We start from the raw sequence: 19,311 nt of genomic DNA on the forward strand, positions 1-19,311 counted from the left end.
TTTTGAGTTATTAGTAAAAGGAGAATAGCAAATCAGTACGCGCGTTAGTGCGGCTCGTGCAGCGAGGCCGTCGGTACGAGGGCCGCGCGATTGTTGGTTACTGCGCAGTGAGACAGAGGTGCCAGAAAGCGTGCTTTGTACCATGTGGGGATGGAGTGGGAATAGTCTTGCGAATTGCCGTACGCTTTCTGGCATCACTGAAGTGAATGGAGTGGATGAGGCAGATACAAATATATTTATATATTTGTTAAACTAGTAGTTGAGTAGTAGTTACAAATTAATTGATTTTCTTATTTGTGCTAAGATACTATTGCGTTGATTCAAAATTTACTCGATTTACTGTTTTTTCTCTCTCTCTCGTTTTCTAGATTTACGTTTTCCAAGTTTATCCTTCAATTATCATTCTAATTCTTTACCATTCATTTATTGCCACTTTCTAATAATACCATTATTCAACCACACCTCGTATCCATTTTTCCTATTTAAAGTAAGGTGAGGAGAGACGCCGCACAATTCAAACTATTGCTATAACTCTTTTAATTGGCAACAGTTTTTGTTTAACCCACAAGTATAGCAATTGTGCATCTTTTATTCAATAGAAAATATATGAAAATATAATACATAATATCTGAAAATATAATACATAATATATGAAAATATAATACATAAAAGTTACACATTTTCATAAAATATCAAGTTTTTCAAGAAACAGTTTTTTGGCCATCTCTCCTAATAAGGTAAATAAGAAACCGCACATTGGGTAGGAGAAACGGTTTATGGGAAATACACAGTAAAAAATAAGAATAAAACAAACTATTATTCATTTCTTATCATTTTTTCTTTTATAATTTGTTTCTACATATAATTATAGTTTTGTTACGTCCAGACTCCACGGTCCCTTGCTTTCGTAAGAGACAGATATTAGAACTATGTGTGTCACAATATTTTTTCCATCTGTTATTTACTTGTCACACGTTACCCAGCTGCCTTCACAGTTGCCGCAAGACAAGTCAATACTTGTGCCCACCGTATGATCTTGGGCAAACAAACCTCTTGCAGCAACCCTGAAATCTAACGCATCATCCGCCTTATCGCAACGACTGTTGCTTCACCTTACCCGAAAATACGCCTGTCATCATCATCATCGAAAAACGGTCACCGATCATCTATTACGATTAAGTCTTCACGACTCATCTCCTGCTCTCGCCTGTCAATCAACTCAAGAGGTATCTTCCCATTTCCTAACCAGAGGTGTTTCCCATTTCCTAACTGCTCCTAACAATTTCCTCCTAGCACCACGATTTCCCATATAAAAAGGGCAGTGAAACCTCCAGATTATTCATTACAGTGCCTACTCCAGTTCGTGCAGTTCGATACAGCATATACTTCAGTATACCTTCCAGTGCGGCGCATTACATTAAAGTATAAATTTTACGGTGAATTCAGTGAAATTTTCATTAGAAAAATCACTTTCGGCACCCCGCTTGACTAGTTCACCTTGCCAGCCAACAAAAAGAATCACTTTCGGCGCCCCGTTTGACTAATTCACCTTGCCAGCTAACAAAAGTAAGCATTTTTATTTTTCTTTTCTTCCTTTTCTTTTCTGTCAATTTTTTTCTTGCGACTGGATGTCAACCCTTTCATTCTTTCAGCCTCGTTTTCCCTTTTCGTCGTCTCTTTGGATTACACTCATTCCTCGTTGTTTCCTCTTAAGTGTCCTCACCCTGCGAGGATAACATCTTGCCGCGATAGGCAGCTTCCCTTAGTTGGTCCTCCGAGGACATCGTTGCTGACTATAACAAAGATTTTCCTTCCCTCGTATCCTCACCTTCTTATTCGCCCATTCCCTTCGAGGAATTAGGTCAACATTCCCCCGACATCTACCATTCACCCTCACCTTCTCCAATCCCCTTAGAGGAACTGGAGTCCTTTTTGAGCATTCCTCAACAAAATTCCCGTCCACCTGGTTCCTACACACTTTCACCTCCCTCTTATCTTCCCGACTCACTTGCACCAAATCACCATCTGGAGCAAACCCTTACCCCGAATCCCTCACCGAATCCTTCGGCTTCCACCCAACCGGCGGAGCAGGAAGAAACCCGGCCGAAAGTTTAATTGTAATCATCCATTATTCCGTTTGTTAACATGAATAATATAAAGTTTGTCTAGATTTAATTGTAATTATCCATTATTTTTTTGTTAATGTGAATAATATAAAGCCTTTCTAGATTAATAAACAGATTTATCTTAATATTAATTTATATTAATTTAATCTCGCCTCCTTTCTCATTCGATCGTACGAGGTCCTGTCCCTTGTAATAGAGATTAACTTCCCTTACAAAAAAAGGACCAACGAGCAGACGTTTACCTATAAGAAGCGTAAGAGCGACCTTCGACCGTTGACCTTCGTTCAGATAAACTGGTCAGCTCGACTCACGTTAACGCGTTCTGAACGTACAGAAAGGTTCTGTATGTCCCCTCTTCGTGGAGCGCTGGACGTAATAATTTATTGATCGAATAAAAATAAACATTTTCAGCCATAAATAACGATAAACATTTCATGCTATGAATAAAAATAAATATTTTCGGTCATTCATAAATAACGAAAAAGAATGAATGGGATAAGCAAAAGAAAATATGACATTTTACGACATTTTAAGTGCATCGTCTCTTTTTGAACTGAAATAAAACGGTAACTTTCCTAAAACTGTAAGAAAGATAACGCAGGGCTTTATTTAATAACAATGCAGCAGGAAGAACTCTTTAATTATACTACTTTTAATAAATATGACTGTTGGACAGAATAAATGAAATCGACTGCGTAGCTTTAGTTAACGTACTGCTCTGCTAGAGTATCGGGGCAGAAGTGACCTCGCACTAGCCGAGAGCTCGATACTTTATTCCAAACATAAACACATAATTAGATATAAGGAGTTCGCAATGTGTCGGGTCATTAGCTTGATAATTCTCGCACTAGATGGAGAAACAGATAAATTTTACCATTCTAACAATGAAAACTTTCAAAAAAATGTCCGTCCACTGTGTTTATCGAAAATTAAACGGCTGTATAAAAATATGAAGCCTTACCAGTAAGATGAACGCCAATAATTCTTTGATATCCTTGAAATAGCCGGACAGATTTCGTCAACAATTTAACTGTAATATGATAACTCTACACAATGTAGCTATCTATCAACAGCTCTACATCTAGTCGCAAATCAATAAACTAATAAGTGCGTCAACTTGCCTATCAGTGTATCATCTCTCCTCGCTTTACCCTATCAAATATTTTGGATATTTTCCGTTTTCATAAACAAACAGAAATTTTTCTTTATTGTAAACTCTTGCGAACAAACTGCGTAGTCTCTATCCATACTAATTGTACTATAACTACAACTTGTGTAACCTATTCAATTATATTCAATTGTAATCGAACCTTTTTCAAATTTTGGGTTGAATCAAAATAAATTATGTTAATTTGTAATTAAAACATCTCTTGACTTTTTTTTTGCTTCTCCATTGTACCATTTCTTTTTCTCGTTAGATTGCACATGGTCCTATCCCTAGTAATAGGGATTTCGCTCCTTTACCTACGAATGGATTTTTCCAAGGTCGACCCATCTACACTGGAGAAAATTTCCATCGGATAAACCGATTAAATAGTGTTTCCGATGGTTAACGTTGTTTTCCGATTAAATGATGGATATCTTCATCTGATATATCCGATCATGTTCTTCATCGAATATACAATTTAATATATTCGTTTGTTACTATGTAATTGGATTATCCGATTAGATAGGCCATGATGTTTTTCTCACAAGTAACACTACCCAAGTGCCACTCGCCGATTTTCTTGAAACTTTGCACACACGTAGTACATCGAAAAACATTAGACACGTGTCTTTTTATTTGTGCTAACAACGCATTTTAAGGTTAGAAAACGCATTCGAAAATTTAACACTCTATAGCACAATGGTAACTAACGCTACTCCTGAGCGTTATTCTCTTACAGCTTTTACGACATTACTCTATTATGATTTCATTGTCTGAATGTTTGGCATTAATTTTACGAGATTCGGAATGGCAGATTCAAAATCGAGGGCTGTTCGAGAAGGCCAATAATAATTCAAAATTATGCTTTCGTCCTGATCGCGGCTATCAGAACGCTAGTGAGAAGTGTATCGGCTGACTCAAGGCCATTCGCCTTAGTCTCCGTAATCACTTCTTATTTACAGGCAGCGGCGGTCTGCCCGAAAAATAGCCGGCTGTCGATAGTTAATTGGCCCCTCGAATATTCTAATCGCCTCTAAGGACAACATTGTGAATTCGTCGAAGAGATTCGGTCACTTCGGATCAATACGTGGAGCAAGTCGCACGATATTGAAAACGGTCTCACATTGTAACGGTCCAGTAGTTCAGACCGGTGAATAAAGTTATTTTAAATAAGTGCTCTGAGTATCTTGTTTCTCCAACCGGTCAACAGTCAGAAATTTTAGTGTCGGTCGGGTAGATCGAAGGCGCGGCCACAAGGGCCGAAATCACAGAATTTTCAAAAATTTTATTCAAAGTCAGTTTCGAAGAAGTGTTTTAGATCCGTGATTACGAATTTGATAACAGTTATATTAATCTAGACGAATGTTGTCAAACTACTATTAACATTGTAAACAGTGACCTCGAAAACCACCACAAAAATGGTCTTTGAAACTAATTTAAAACAATTGAAATTTGGGTCCGCCATTTTGGATGCACCATATTGAATTTGCCATTTTTTATCCGCCACCTCTAGATTGATATAACTGTTACCAATAATGGTTGTGAGATGTGTGATATGTAAGACCAGTTATAACAAGAATGAAAAGAATGTACAACTGCATCAGTAAGTACATTTTATCTTGTATGAAACATTGTTATAATTTATAATATACTTTCTTAACGTGTTATAAAGCTGTAATTATATACATTTTTGTATAGCGTTTGTTAAATATACATATAAACTATATGTGATATGATACAATAAGTGCGTGTAATAGTATTTAATATCAATTATGAAGTAAAATTATGAAAAGTGAGGTTAGATTATGTAGTTGCGTTTTTAAATACAAGGGACATTTTGAACATCCATTATTTTAGATATATTTTAAATATTTTTTATTAAATATTTTATAACAAAAAAAACATTGAATTATACAAAATAATAAGTAATATATTAATTATCTTTTTTTCAGAGTTCCACGAAAGGACAACATAATGAAATTATGGCTATCAGTACTAAATATGGAACATATAAATCAAAACGCAAAACTTTGTTCAAAACACTTTACAGAACAAGATTTCAACATAAGTGTAGTTGGAGAAAAAAAGTATTTAAAACCTGATGCAGTCCCATCTAGAAATCTATGGAAAGATGAGAAAAACATTGATTGTAACAACTCTAACGAAGAGAGCATACAGAACATACAACACTACAACATAAAACATACATCTTTAAAAAGGTAATATTAGTTTCCAAATAAGATATTGAATACTAAATGTGTAATTATTTTCAGCCTAAGTTCATATTCTAATTGTACGTGTTATAGATCCTTCTCAATGGAACAATCAACCGAAGAAGTGCCTTCAAAAAGAAGAAATATAAGAACAATCAATGATATAGACATCAAAAAAGTTTCACAATCATCATCAGAAGCAGAAATATGTTTGGAAGCACTGATTGAAGAATTGCGTGACAAACGGAAGGAAGTGAAACGGTTTAGAGATCAGGTTAACAAACTGAAAAAAACAGTGAAGGATTTACGCTCATTACTAAAAACTTTAAAAGATAACAAGTTAATAACAAGCACAGCTAGTGATACATTACAAGTGAGTAAATAGTAAAATGTTAAATAATATAAACAATACATTGATATATATATATATATATATATATATATATACACTACTCACAAAAATTAGAGGAACACCAAACTTTTCTTAAAAAATAGGCAAACTTCAAGCAGCTGTAACTTTGTTAAAAATGAACGAAATTTAAATGTAAAAAAAGGATTTTAAAGCTTGAAACTTCTACTTTCGAACGGTTGCCATGAGTTTAAATTTCTGTGACGTTTGGTAATTTTTACATACAAAAAACTGCGAACTGGACAAATAAAAAATTTTCTTTTCACTTTGAAGGTCTGTCACGTATCAAGAACAATCTGCGAAAATTCTCGACTTTTTATTGTAAAAGATTGAAGTTTTCCCTACAAAACGCTTTTTTTTAATTTTTCTACGAGTTTTTGTTACTAAGTTATCGCCGATTAAATAAAAATTGGCATTGTTTACTTTGATTGCTCATAACTCCGGTAAAAATCATCGCACAGCAATTTAAAAAACGGATTCTTAAAGCTGAAACTTTGCTCTATTGAACGGTATACTTGCCCAAATTTTTTCGAAAACATGTAACCATGCTGAAAATGGATAAATATAACGTAAAAATGAATGATTTTTCACTTTGTCATTTTGACCTTAAAAACAATCGTACAGAATGACAAAAAAATTTGTTCTTCACATTTTTTTATACTTTTCAATACCATGAATTTGACAATAATTTGCTGAATAGCTATAAGATTTTTTTCATGGTGACCACTGTGGTTTTATGGGACAAAACTAAGAAATTGCTAAATTTCAGTAAGATAAAATAGAAAATAATGTTAATTAATGTTAAAAAATTGATTTCTAGCGCACTATATTAATCTTTATTAAGTCAGCAATAACAAAGTACACACTTTTCTACCAAAAGTTGAAACAATTTGTGAACCGCCGGCGTTAGTTTTATCCAAAGCGTACCACGCGGAGGTCGCACGGTCGGATTTACGCTTCGTTTTGTGTGTGTGTGTGTGTGTGCGTGCGTGTGTGTGCGTATGTATTATGTAGAGTGTATTAGTGATTAATGCAAGATGGAGTGATTAACGCTAAAAAGAATTTAATAACGTGTATTTCCGCCTCTATTCAAAATGACTGCTCGCAATCGATTTCGTATATTGATGCAACGACGTATTGCTCTTTGAGGGATTCGCTGTCAAGTTCGACAAAGAACTGTGACAAGCGAAGCCAAATCGACGATGTTGGGATAGTTTTCGCGTACTTGGCGCTCTAACATATCCCAAACATGCTCGATTGGATTCAAATCGGGACTCATTGGCGGATGCAATAATGTATCGATTTGATGGTTTCTCAGAAACTGTTGGGTGTAACGAGCAGTGTGCGGTCGTGCGTTGTCATGCACTAGTCGAAACCGTTGACCAATTCGATTTCTAATTGGTAGAACATATGGCTCTAGTATTTCATGAACATATCATCTAGAAGTTAATCCTGGTGGAGGGATAATTACAAGAGATGTTCGTGAAAATCGAGATATTCCTGCCCATACCATTACAGAACCCCCATGAAAAGCTCGAACCGGTCTGTTGCAGTTTTCGGAATAGCGTTCTCCTTGACGTCGCCAAACTCGGGCTCGTCTGTCATTGCCAAAAAGGCAAAATCTAGACTCATCCGTAAACAGTACAGAATTCCATTGCCTAGGTCGCCTACTGACTAAAGAATGATCATAATGTAATCGTAGGCGATGATGACGATGGGTAAGGTATGGAACTTGCACTGGTCAACAAGCGTGCAATCCCGCTTCTCTCAAACGATTTCTTATCGTTGAAGCCGAGATCGGATGCTGTCGACCATAATTAATATCGCCGGCAATTCTACATGCGCATACAAAGCGATTCTGTGTAACTTGCCGGACGATCATTCGATCTTCCCGAGCGCTTGTTTCACGAGAACGGCCCTGACCCGGCCGTCTGTGGTATGAGCCAGTCTCTCGAAACCGGGAATAAATCCGATTAATGACGGACGGACTTACTCCAAACTGGTTGGCAACGTACGTTGACTGTGATTCTCCTGCAGGAGAGTCACAATACGAGCACAATCTGTCTCAGATAAATGACGCATAGGCATTGTAAAAGAACAACGAGTAGAAAACGGAAGGAGGAGAAAGCAGAATAGATAAAAGAAATGAAGAAATGTAAAAATAAATAAAGGAATAAGTAAAAACCTTAACTAGTGATATATCAGACAGTATCAAAAATCGCCAATAGAATAACTCCGAACAGCTCAGTATACGTATGCGTATGTAAGCATAAGCACATGTGAGTACGAATGCGCAATCTTAAGTAATGTAGCTGAACTCTTTCACTTACGAGAAACGTCTTACGTCTTGTCGCCGCCTAGCGGCAAGACGTTCCACTAATTGCGTGCAATCCGTGAGCGCTCACATACACGCGCGCACACACACGCACACACACAAAACGAAGCGTAAATCCGACCGTGCGACCTCCGCGTGGTACGCTTTGGATAAAACTAACGCCGGCGGTTCACAAATTGTTTCAACTTTTGGTAGAAAAGTGTGTACTTTGTTATTGCTGACTTAATAAAGATTAATATAGTGCGCTAGAAATCAATTTTTTAACATTAATTAACATTATTTTCTATTTTATCTTACTGAAATTTAGCAATTTCTTAGTTTTGTCCCATAAAACCACAGTGGTCACCATGAAAAAAATCTTATAGCTATTCAGCAAATTATTGTCAAATTCATGGTATTGAAAAGTATAAAAAAATGTGAAGAACAAATTTTTTTGTCATTCTGTACGATTGTTTTTAAGGTCAAAATGACAAAGTGAAAAATCATTCATTTTTACGTTATATTCATCCATTTTCAGCATGGTTACATGTTTTCGAAAAAATTTGGGCAAGTATACCGTTCAATAGAGCAAAGTTTCAGCTTTAAGAATCCGTTTTTTAAATTGCTGTGCGATGATTTTTACCGGAGTTATGAGCAATCAAAGTAAACAATGCCAATTTTTATTTAATCGGCGATAACTTAGTAACAAAAACTCGTAGAAAAATTAAAAAAAAGCGTTTTGTAGGGAAAACTTCAATCTTTTACAATAAAAAGTCGAGAATTTTCGCAGATTGTTCTTGATACGTGACAGACCTTCAAAGTGAAAAGAAAATTTTTTATTTGTCCAGTTCGCAGTTTTTTGTATGTAAAAATTACCAAACGTCACAGAAATTTAAACTCATGGCAACCGTTCGAAAGTAGAAGTTTCAAGCTTTAAAATCCTTTTTTTACATTTAAATTTCGTTCATTTTTAACAAAGTTACAGCTGCTTGAAGTTTGCCTATTTTTTAAGAAAAGTTTGGTGTTCCTCTAATTTTTGTGAGTAGTGTATATATATATTTTACAATGTATTACAATATATATTGCAAATATACCAAAATATCCACTCAAGAGGATTTTATTTTTTTCATGATAATTATACATTCAATGATACATGTATATACATACATATACATTATCATATCAAAATTATTTATTTTTAGTTACTAGAATCCCCTGTGCTTCAGGTAGTAGTACGAAAAGTACTTTCAAAAAAAACAGAAATTTAATACTTTTCCTACAGAATTAAAAACCTTTGCGACTACACTACACTTTTACTCGGCTAAAGTCTATAACTTCGTTCGAAGATCATTTATAAATATTTTACCACATCCTTCGACAATCTGTAAATGGTACTGTTCTATCGACGGATCACCTGGAATTTCACAACCTACAATAGATTGTTTAACGAAAAAAGCACGCGAAGCTGTTGAAAACAAACGCACTATTCTTTGCGGTTTGCAAATTGATGATATGGCTATTAAACAAGATGTTCACTTTAATGGAAAAAATACATAGGTGTTATCAACTTTGGGACACATTTAGATATCAATGAATTACCCTTAGCTAAGGAAGCAGTTGTTGTCATGGCAGTAGCTATTAATGAACATTGGAAAATACCAGTGGCATACTATTTCAATGATTCATTAACTGCAAAGGATCGTGCAAATATTATTACAAACGTTTTAAAAAGTATTCATGAAACAGGTATTGATGTTGTTTCATTAACATTTGACGGTCCAAATTATAATTTTACTCTGGCAAATATTGGGTCGTCCGGAAAGTTCGTGCCGATTTTTAATAGATGGCGTTGGAACATGTCTGAATATATCAATGTTATTGAAAACATACGATTTATATATATATGCTTAAAGGTGACATTTCAACGCATCTTTAGGAAAAAAGTTGTTTGAGATAAATTGATTCGTGTCAGTTTTGTACTCTTTTGAAGATGGAAGAAAACAAAGAACATTTTAGACACTTGATGCTTTTCTATTACCGGAAAGGCAAAAATGCCTCACAAGCAACAAATTCGATATGTTCTGTTTACGGAGAAGGCGCTTTAGCTGAAAGAACCGTACGTAAGTGGTTCGCTAAGTTTAGAGCTGGTGATTTTAACCTTAAAGACCAAGAACGCTCGGGCAGACCCTCTACTACTGATGATGACCAAATCAAGACACTGATCGAGAATAACCCGCGCTACACGACACGTGAATTAGCAGAGATACTGAAAATATCGAAAACCACTGTTCACGATCATGTAGTGAAGCTTGGTTACGTAAGTCGCTATGATGTATGGGTTCCGCATAATTTGGCCGAAAAAATTTAATGGATCGCATTTCCATCTGCGACTCGCTGTACAAACGCAACGAAAACGTACCATTTTTGAAGCAATTAGTGACAGGTGACGAAAAATGGATCATTTACAACAATGTAGAACGAAAAAGATCCTGGGGTAAGCGAAATGAACCAGCATTAACCACTCCGAAAGCCGGCCTTCATCCAAAAAAAGTCATTCTCTGTGTCTGGTGGGATTGGAAAGGAATCCTATATTATGAGCTCCTACCACACAACCAAATGATAAATGCAGATAAGTACTGCTCGCAACTGGACGAATTAAAGACAGCGATTCAGGAAAAACGTCCAGAATTAGCTAATAGGAAGGACGTCGTGTTCCATCAGGACAATGCCAGACGTCATGTTTCTTTGACTATCCGACAAAAATTGTTGGAGTTTGGCTGGGATGTGCTACCTCACTCACCGTATTCACCAGACATTGCACCTTCAGACTTTCACTTATTTAGGTCTTTACAAAATTCTCTTAGCGGCAAGAACTTTAACTCTTTGATCGACATAAAAAACCACCTTGAGGAGTTTTTCGCCGAGAAACCTAAGAAGTTCTGGGAGAATGGAATCTTCCAGTTGCGTGAAAGATGGACAAAGGTTGTGAAACAAAACGGTGCATACATAAGTCAATAAATATTTATCGACATAAAAAAATGTTGCCTTTGAATTTTCCTTCAAAATCGGCACGAACTTTCCGGACGACCCAATATATTAGGTGCACATTTACAGGATGTCCCATGGGAAGTTGCTGAAAGTAAACGATTGGTTCTCCCCTCCATGACTTCAGAAAGGATCTTACGGTTAACGGTCGTTCATCTGAGTGTCCGCAGTTTTATTCTGGTTGTGGTAGATGCAAGTCCGTGCGCGTCAAAATGAGTAATCTGACGACAGAAGAAAAGGTTTATCTTGTCGAGTGCTTCTTTTCCAGAGGAAAAGTTTATAGCAATGCTTACAGGGGGTTTCGTACTAAATACGGAACACATAAAGTTAAGAGCGAAAACACGCTGAAAAGGTTAGAATTTATTATTTCTTTAAACGTATGCGTTACGTCACTCCATTTTTTGGCAATAAATCTGCATTAAAATAATGTTTTGTGTTATTTTTCTCAGAATTATCGATAATTTTATGCAGTATGGAACTATCCAAGACCGTAGACATGATCTGCCAGGTCCTTCTGTGTCTGTAGCTGCAGAAGAAAACATTGAAGATATTAAGAAGTATTTTGAAGAGAATCCAAATTCTTCCATTCGGAAAGCTGCCCAAGCTCTTGAAATATCCAAAACGGATATTTCAAGAGCTTGGGCAGCTTTCCGAATGGAAGAATTTGGATTCTCTTCAAAAACAACGTTACACAAGATTTTAAAACATTTCCTGAAAATGCATCCCTATAAAATAACATCGCATCAATTGCTAACCAAACGCGCTATGACGAAACGTGTGGAATTCTGCAAGACGATAAATGGAATGTTTGAAGATGGAGAACTTGATGCAAAATTGATAATTTACACGGACGAAGCACATTTCTGGCTAAATATGGTTATGTTAATAAACAAAATTATAGATTTTGGGGGTCGGAAAATCTCAACGTTTCCCTGGCTAAACCTTTACATCCACAAAAAATAACAGCATGGGCTGCGATCTCGGTAAAAGGAATTTATCTGCAATTCTTCGAATCAACAGTCACTGGTGAAAGTTACAAGCAGCTTCTCGAAACACAATTCTTCCCTCATGCAAAAAAAAGAGGCCTGGTCAGAGGATTTCATTTCATGCAGGATGGAGCGACACCACATCGAACCCAGGAGGTCTTCGAAACAATCCATAAAGTTTATGGCAATCGAGTCATCGGTCTGGGATACCCCAAATTTGCCCGGGGGGGCTAGAATGGCCACCGTACTCGCCGGATTTAAATCCATGTGACTTCTTTGTTTGGGGATACATTAAGGACCATTGTTATGCCGGAAATTCAGAAACAGTGTCAGATTTAGTAGTAGCTATTAAAAAGGTCGTCAGCAACATTAAAAACGACATGTTAGAAAAAGTTTTCACAAGTTTTCGTAAAGAAATTGATTTTTGTACAAATTCAGATGGTGCACACTTTGAAAATATTTATCATTAACTTACTTGATTATTAGCATATTTTTCATTAATAAAATAAACTGATATACAAACATTTTGCTAAATTTTATTTATACCCATTAAAAACTACAGACTTTCCTCCTTCCAACGCAATTTTTGTTTTTTCAATAACTGCATACGTTTAAAAATGACAGCTGATTAGTTTCAGCAACTTCCCATGGGACACCCTGTACAAGTAGATAAAACGTTACAAGTATTCTTTCCGCATCCTATTACTAAAAAACCAATATATATTGTATTAGACGCGTGTCACATGATGAAATTAGTTAGGAACTGTTTTGCTCAATATAGAGTTCTTTAAAATGAGAACAATGAAGAGATACGATATGACTTTGTGGAAAAGTTGATATATATACAAGAACAATATGGACTACATCTAAGTACCAAAGTTAGACTTCGACACTTAAATTGGCAGAACGAAAAGATGAAAGTCTCTCTCGCAGTCCAGGTTTTTAGTAATAGTGTATCAAATGCAATGCGGTACCTCCGAGAATCTCTTAAGCTCTTAGAATTCGCAAATAGTAAGGCAACAGAAGAATTCTGCTTAATGTTGAATAACATTTTTATTTGTTAAATTCTCGAAATAAGTTTTGTACTACTCCGTCTAAACGACCTATTAGTAGAGAAAATTTAACACAAATTACACAAGCAATTAATTGTTTCATACATTATATATCTTCTTTGAAATATCAAGGAACTTCAATTTTGCATTCAAAACTCAAAACTGGATTTTTTGGATTAATTATTACTTTAAATAGTGTTTTAGAACTATTTAAGACTTGGATACAACCAAATAATAATATGTCGTATTTTTTAACATACAAGTTGTCACAAGACCACTTAGAATTGTTTTTTTCTGCGGTGCGAAGTCATTGTGGTCACAATAATAACCCAACCTGTATGCAATTCATGACAGTGTTTAAAAAATTACTAACTCATGCACAAGTTCGTGGTTCGAAATATGCGAATATTGCTGCTCGACGATACTATCTTCTTAAACATTACTTCCACTAATATACATAGAAATGTTGATAATATTAGTAAGATTGAAGAAAATGACACCGAAGATTTAAATGATAATTATGAATATTATTCATGATCACGATTATACGAACGCTCTATTTTCAATGTTAAATAAAGATTACATTGACGATGTACTTGGATATATTACAGGATTTGTAGTACGCAAAATATAAAAAAAAACGGCATATAATGTATGTTTAATGAAAAAGGGGAAAAAAGGCGCCAAGTACACGCACCAGTCGCAACCAACCAAATAAAAATTAATCTATTAAACAAATGTCGTATATACATAAAATTAATCAAGTAAAACTTAACTTATTAAAAAAATGTCGTATATAAACCTATAAAAAATATGATATCGGAAAATGGTGCCAAGTAAAACTTTACCAGTCACAATTAACCAAATAAAAATTAATCTCTTAAAAAATTTTCATATATATATATAAATAAAAAATAGTAATGCTAAAGAACTTGGCGCTGCTACATAAAACACTATTCATTAAGTAAATAACAATATTACATTAGTGAACACTGTCAATTAACATATTTAAACATTAGTTAGCATTGTCAGTTAACGTATTACTTGATGATGTAGCAGCGCCAAGTTCTTTAGCATTACTATTTTTTATTTTTATATATATATGAAATTTTTTTAAGAGATTAATTTTTATTTGGTTAGTTGTAACTGGTAAAGTTTTACTTGGTACCATTTTCCGATATCGTATTTTTTATAGGTTTATATACGACATTTTTTTAATAAGTTAAGTTTTACTTGATTAATTTTATGTATATACGACATTTGTTTAATAGATTAATTTTTATTTGGTTGGTTGCGACTGGTGCGTGTACTTGGTGCCTTTTTTCCCCTTTTTCAAAAAAGGTAATTTTTGTGAGATATCATTTATTTTTTTATTATAATCGAATGTCAACACCCAGTATATTGTAATTAATTATCGGTATACAGAGAGTTCAATTTATCATGTCAAATTTTTCTGGAATCACAAATACAAGTTTTTCGGAACTGTACATTTTCGTGCCAAGACGACGACGACGACAACAGAGTTTCTTAATACAAATTTTCACGATGTGGACTTTGCATCGTAATATCTCCCTTCACCGGGCATGTACGAGAAAAATAAAAACACTTTCATTATATAATTCGAGTACGCAGAATCGATTGAGCCTGTTCTTAACTCGATCGATCCACGCGTTATTAAGATCCGCAAATCTCGGCTAGTCTCAACTAGTGGGCTCGCGTAAAGATACACGGACCGTCTCTCGCTGCCATTGCGCTGCGCGTGAACTTGGCGCGAGACACTACCGTGTCTCTTGACTCTTCTACATAGTGACACAACGTTTTCCAACTTACAACGTTTAAAATCAAGAGGTGGTTTAATTAATGCATCTGCTGATGTAATATCGTTGTGTACACTAGGTGAAATTACTTTTAGAGAAAGTAATATTTTTTCTCACCATAAAAATATTTTACAATATCTCTTACTGAAAACTTTACAAAAAGTAACAAACGTTATATTTCATCATAAGGATCACTGCTTTGAACAAAATTGTTTAAACGATCATCGCTATCAATTAATAAAATTAGTTCTTGTTACTTTTTTTACAATCAGATTGCATCACGCAGCTAAAACAAAATCTGCAGTTGCAACAAGAATTAGACATAAATTAACAAAAACAATCTTATTTATGCACCAATAAATATAATACACAATTGTTTGTAACACTGTGTTTGTAATTCCGTTTATTTTTAAAATATATTTTATTATAAATTTTTGTTATAAACGTTGTATCACATTCTAGTGCCTGTGATGACTTAAACTATATATATGTGTGTGTGTGTGTAATAAATGAAAAATAAAAAGTCCTTTAGAGATATGCTCGTTTTTACTTCGTTTTGGAAAAATCGCAAAAAAGAAAACGTAGATTTCATGCAGCAATGACTCGTCGTTCCGGAATTCTTCTGTTTGAAAATCGGCGCGCATCTCTCGCACCGCCTCCCTAGCATTACCGTCACAGAAACCATACACGAAAACCATATCAGCATATTCAACGTTAGAATATGTACGCGGCATTGTGACAGGAGTAATTCACTCGATGGCTTCTGATGAGTAACTGACGAATTTATAGGAGAGAAGCAGAAATGTAAACAAACAAAGAAATGTAAACAAACAAAGGAAGTGCGAGAGTATGCGCGGCGCCGATTTTCAAACAGAAGAATTCCGGAACGACAAGTCATTGCTGCATGAAATCTACGTTTTCTTTTTTGCGATTTTTCCAAAACGAAGTAAAAACGAGCATATCTCTAAAGGACTTTTTATTTTTCATTTATCATCCTCTACACGCTCCCGAAGTTTGGACATTTAAATTCGGGACACCCTGTATAGCACTTATGTATAGAACTTTATAAATAATTAATACTTTACAATAAATAATAAATAATTAAATACTTAATAAAATATCAATTTGTAATACAATAGTACACGTACAAAAATATAAATATCAATATAATAATATAAATTATCAATATAAATTTATCTATTGTTTATACATGAATATATTAAAACAAATATTTGTAAAATACAATAGTAGAAAAATAATTAACTATATCATTAAAAACAAAAATTGTGCGCAGGGTTCGCAACTTTATTGCGACGGCCTGCAAGAAGGGAGACAGACATAGGCCTATCATATAGTACCTCCTTTTCTACAGCGGGCGCGAGCTTTGGTACCGCGATGCACAGTCCATTCTATATGTCGATGGCCGCCGCACGGTTCGCTCCGCGGAACGCCGCTAGGCGTCGCACGCCGCCACCGCGTTCTCGCATGCAACAGCGGTCTACGGCGGTATATAAGACCGCGCGGCGGGGGCCGGACACAGCCAGCTTTCTTAAAGCCACGAGACGCTGGGCGTAGGAGTATCCGAAGTTACTACGGAGCGCAAACCTACACGACCTAGACGGCCGATAGTACACCACAGGCCACCATCTACGACAATCGAAGTTCCCACTCCTGTCCTCAATCCCGAAGCACCGGCCGTCACGGCCATCTCTCTGACAGCGGCACGACCAGTATCACCGAGAGAACGACCAGTGGCACCGAGAGTACGACCAGTGACATCGAGAGTACGACCAGCAGCACAGAGAGTAGCACTGCTGATATTGCCGAGAGCACCTCGAAGAACGAGAGCACTGGCTCGAGTAGCGGTCCGACCACCAGCGGCGAGCAGTCGATCCACCACCGCCGCTCCCGCTGCCGCATCACCGGCACCGTCATCGCCGGTCCCCGGCTCTCAGCCGAAACTCACAGCTGCTCCCGCTGCCGCGCCACCGACGCCGTCATCGCCGGTCCCCGGCTTTCAGCCGGTAGTCTCTCTCTGGGCCGACGAAGAGAAGCCACCTCGCAGGGTCTGCACCGACTTGCTCCCGTGGACTCTCCAGGAGCTCGCACTCTCGCCTCCTAGGCGAACAAGGCCTCCACGAGAAACCCTGTCGCCGTGGGACATACGCGTGCGGAGAAGAACGAGTCCGCGACAAAGGCGAGCTTCCGCCACACCGCCACCAAGGACTGCAGCGTCGGACAAGGAGAACTTCCATCAGGGGACCCAGACCAACATCTCCTGGGTCTCCCTGCCGAGTGACGAGGCACCTTCCCCGGAGAAGGACAAATGGGGCTCTATCCGGGTCACGCTTACGGAGCCCCACATCTCGTACCGAGAACGCCTGATCCGGGATTAACATCCTCCCCGGATCAGGAACGTGGTAACACCACCGCGCCGCAAGACGCCACTAAACTTCCTCAACACTGGTGCCTACAGCACCACGGCCACCCCATAGAAAACGAGGTGTCCGACAGCAGCAGCAGTAATCCAAGACCTACTACGCAATCATCTCAAACATCCTGTATTTCACCTACATATATATTTTTTCTGGGTAAAAGTTCAGAAAAGGGGACGCCCCTCCAATGACCTTGACCTTGACATATGTTATCAAGGTCACCCTCCTGAGTGACCTTCAAGAGGTTTTAGCCATCGCTCATTGTTTATTAAAAAGTTATTAACAAAATAAGTTTAGTGATTTTGTATGGATTTCCGACTTTTCACACGAAGTAAGGACTTGAATTTGACATATATTACAAAGGTCACTTCCTCGAGTAGCACGCAGAAGGTTTCACCCGTCGCTCGTTGTTTGTTAAGAAGTTATTAACAAAAGAAGAACAAAGAGAAAGAAAAATAATAAATATTTCAGATTCATATACTTTATTCAGCAATATTATTATTAATAGGATAAATTTGCAGAAACTCAACCTAACCTAACCTAATCGGGTTCTATTTTCCGAAACTGGAGCCCAGAACACATACGCTTCGCTCCTCCCCCGCCAAGGTTAGGTTAGGTTAGGTTAGGTTAGGTTTCATTGTCTGGCTGCGTCGGATTCCTCCGAGCACACCCTGTTGAAGTGTCCTGCCTGGAATGTTGAGAGAAATGCCTTACGGGATGTGTTTGGTCGACGTCTCTCTCTGCAAGCCATCATAGAGGGGGTGGTGAGTAGGAGACGTGGAATATATTTTCGACATTCTGTAATAATGTTATGCGTTTAAAAGAAGAGGCGGAACGATTGCGGCAGGCTCAGGACCCTCTAGGTATACGTGGTGACCCGGGTTAGCCCTTTTGGCCCCTGGGTCTTGTGTCAGTCGTTATTTATCTTATACTATTTACGTTTTAGTTTATTTATTACTAGCATCCCTCGTCACGCGGGCTTCGCCCGCGATATTATGTGTAGAATTAAATAAAAACACATTTTACCCCTTCTCACCCGTTAGGGGTGGAATTTCGGAAAACCCTCCCTTAGTGAGCACCTACGTGATAGTAGGAATATACTCTTAAACTTTCAAGTCGATAGGTGCAGTGGTTCGGACTGCACGTTGATGAGTCAGTGAGTAAGTGAGTGGTGAGTGAGTGGTATTTGGCTTATATACAGGGTGATTCAAAACAACTTCATGTCCTTGAAATGTCGTATTCCTGATTGAATTTTGAGACGCTTTTTCCTTTACCAAAATTTTCTCCGAAGCTTAGTTTTTGAATTATAAAAAGAAATAAATTGTCGAATAACAGGCCGCGCGTGAGAGGCAGACAGAGGCGGCGCGCGGCGCGACTCACCGCGGCGCTTACGCGGGACGCTCAGCTGATCGCTACATACGATCTCTCATAATTCTCTCTCATGATTCTCTCTCTCACTCACTCACTCTTTGTTTTTATAATTGAAAAACTAAGCTTCAGGGACAATTTAGAAAAGAGAAAGTCTCAGAATTGAGTCAGCAATACGACATTTCTCTCACTCACTTACCTTGTAGAGAATGACTTCGTGTTGTTGTAGTTCCTTGGAAAAGACGAATCGATCATAATCAATATTTTATTCTTCCACACACAAATTTTACGCAGATATTCAATCACAGTTTCGAGACACTGAGAGTTCACAGCAGAGTAATTAATCGAAAGTTTTTTTTATAAACTATTACGTTTCACTCACTCGATCAATGAAACGAG

General features: G+C 37.0%; 1 protein-coding gene across 1 annotated transcript; it reads left to right on the forward strand.

The window, feature by feature from the left end:
* Positions 1–4,808: 4,808 nt before the first annotated feature.
* LOC113561481 (proteoglycan 4-like) lies at positions 4,809–17,505 on the forward strand. Its single transcript, XM_026967977.1, has 4 exons — positions 4,809–4,876; positions 5,226–5,492; positions 5,580–5,863; positions 16,685–17,505. Exons 1-4 carry the CDS (start codon positions 4,809–4,811, stop codon positions 17,503–17,505), a joined length of 1,440 nt encoding a protein of 479 aa, XP_026823778.1.
* The last annotated feature ends 1,806 nt before the right edge of the window (positions 17,506–19,311 follow it).

This window comes from Ooceraea biroi, chromosome 2 (assembly GCF_003672135.1).
Source record: "Ooceraea biroi isolate clonal line C1 chromosome 2, Obir_v5.4, whole genome shotgun sequence".
Classification (NCBI taxonomy): Eukaryota; Metazoa; Arthropoda; class Insecta; order Hymenoptera; family Formicidae; genus Ooceraea; species Ooceraea biroi.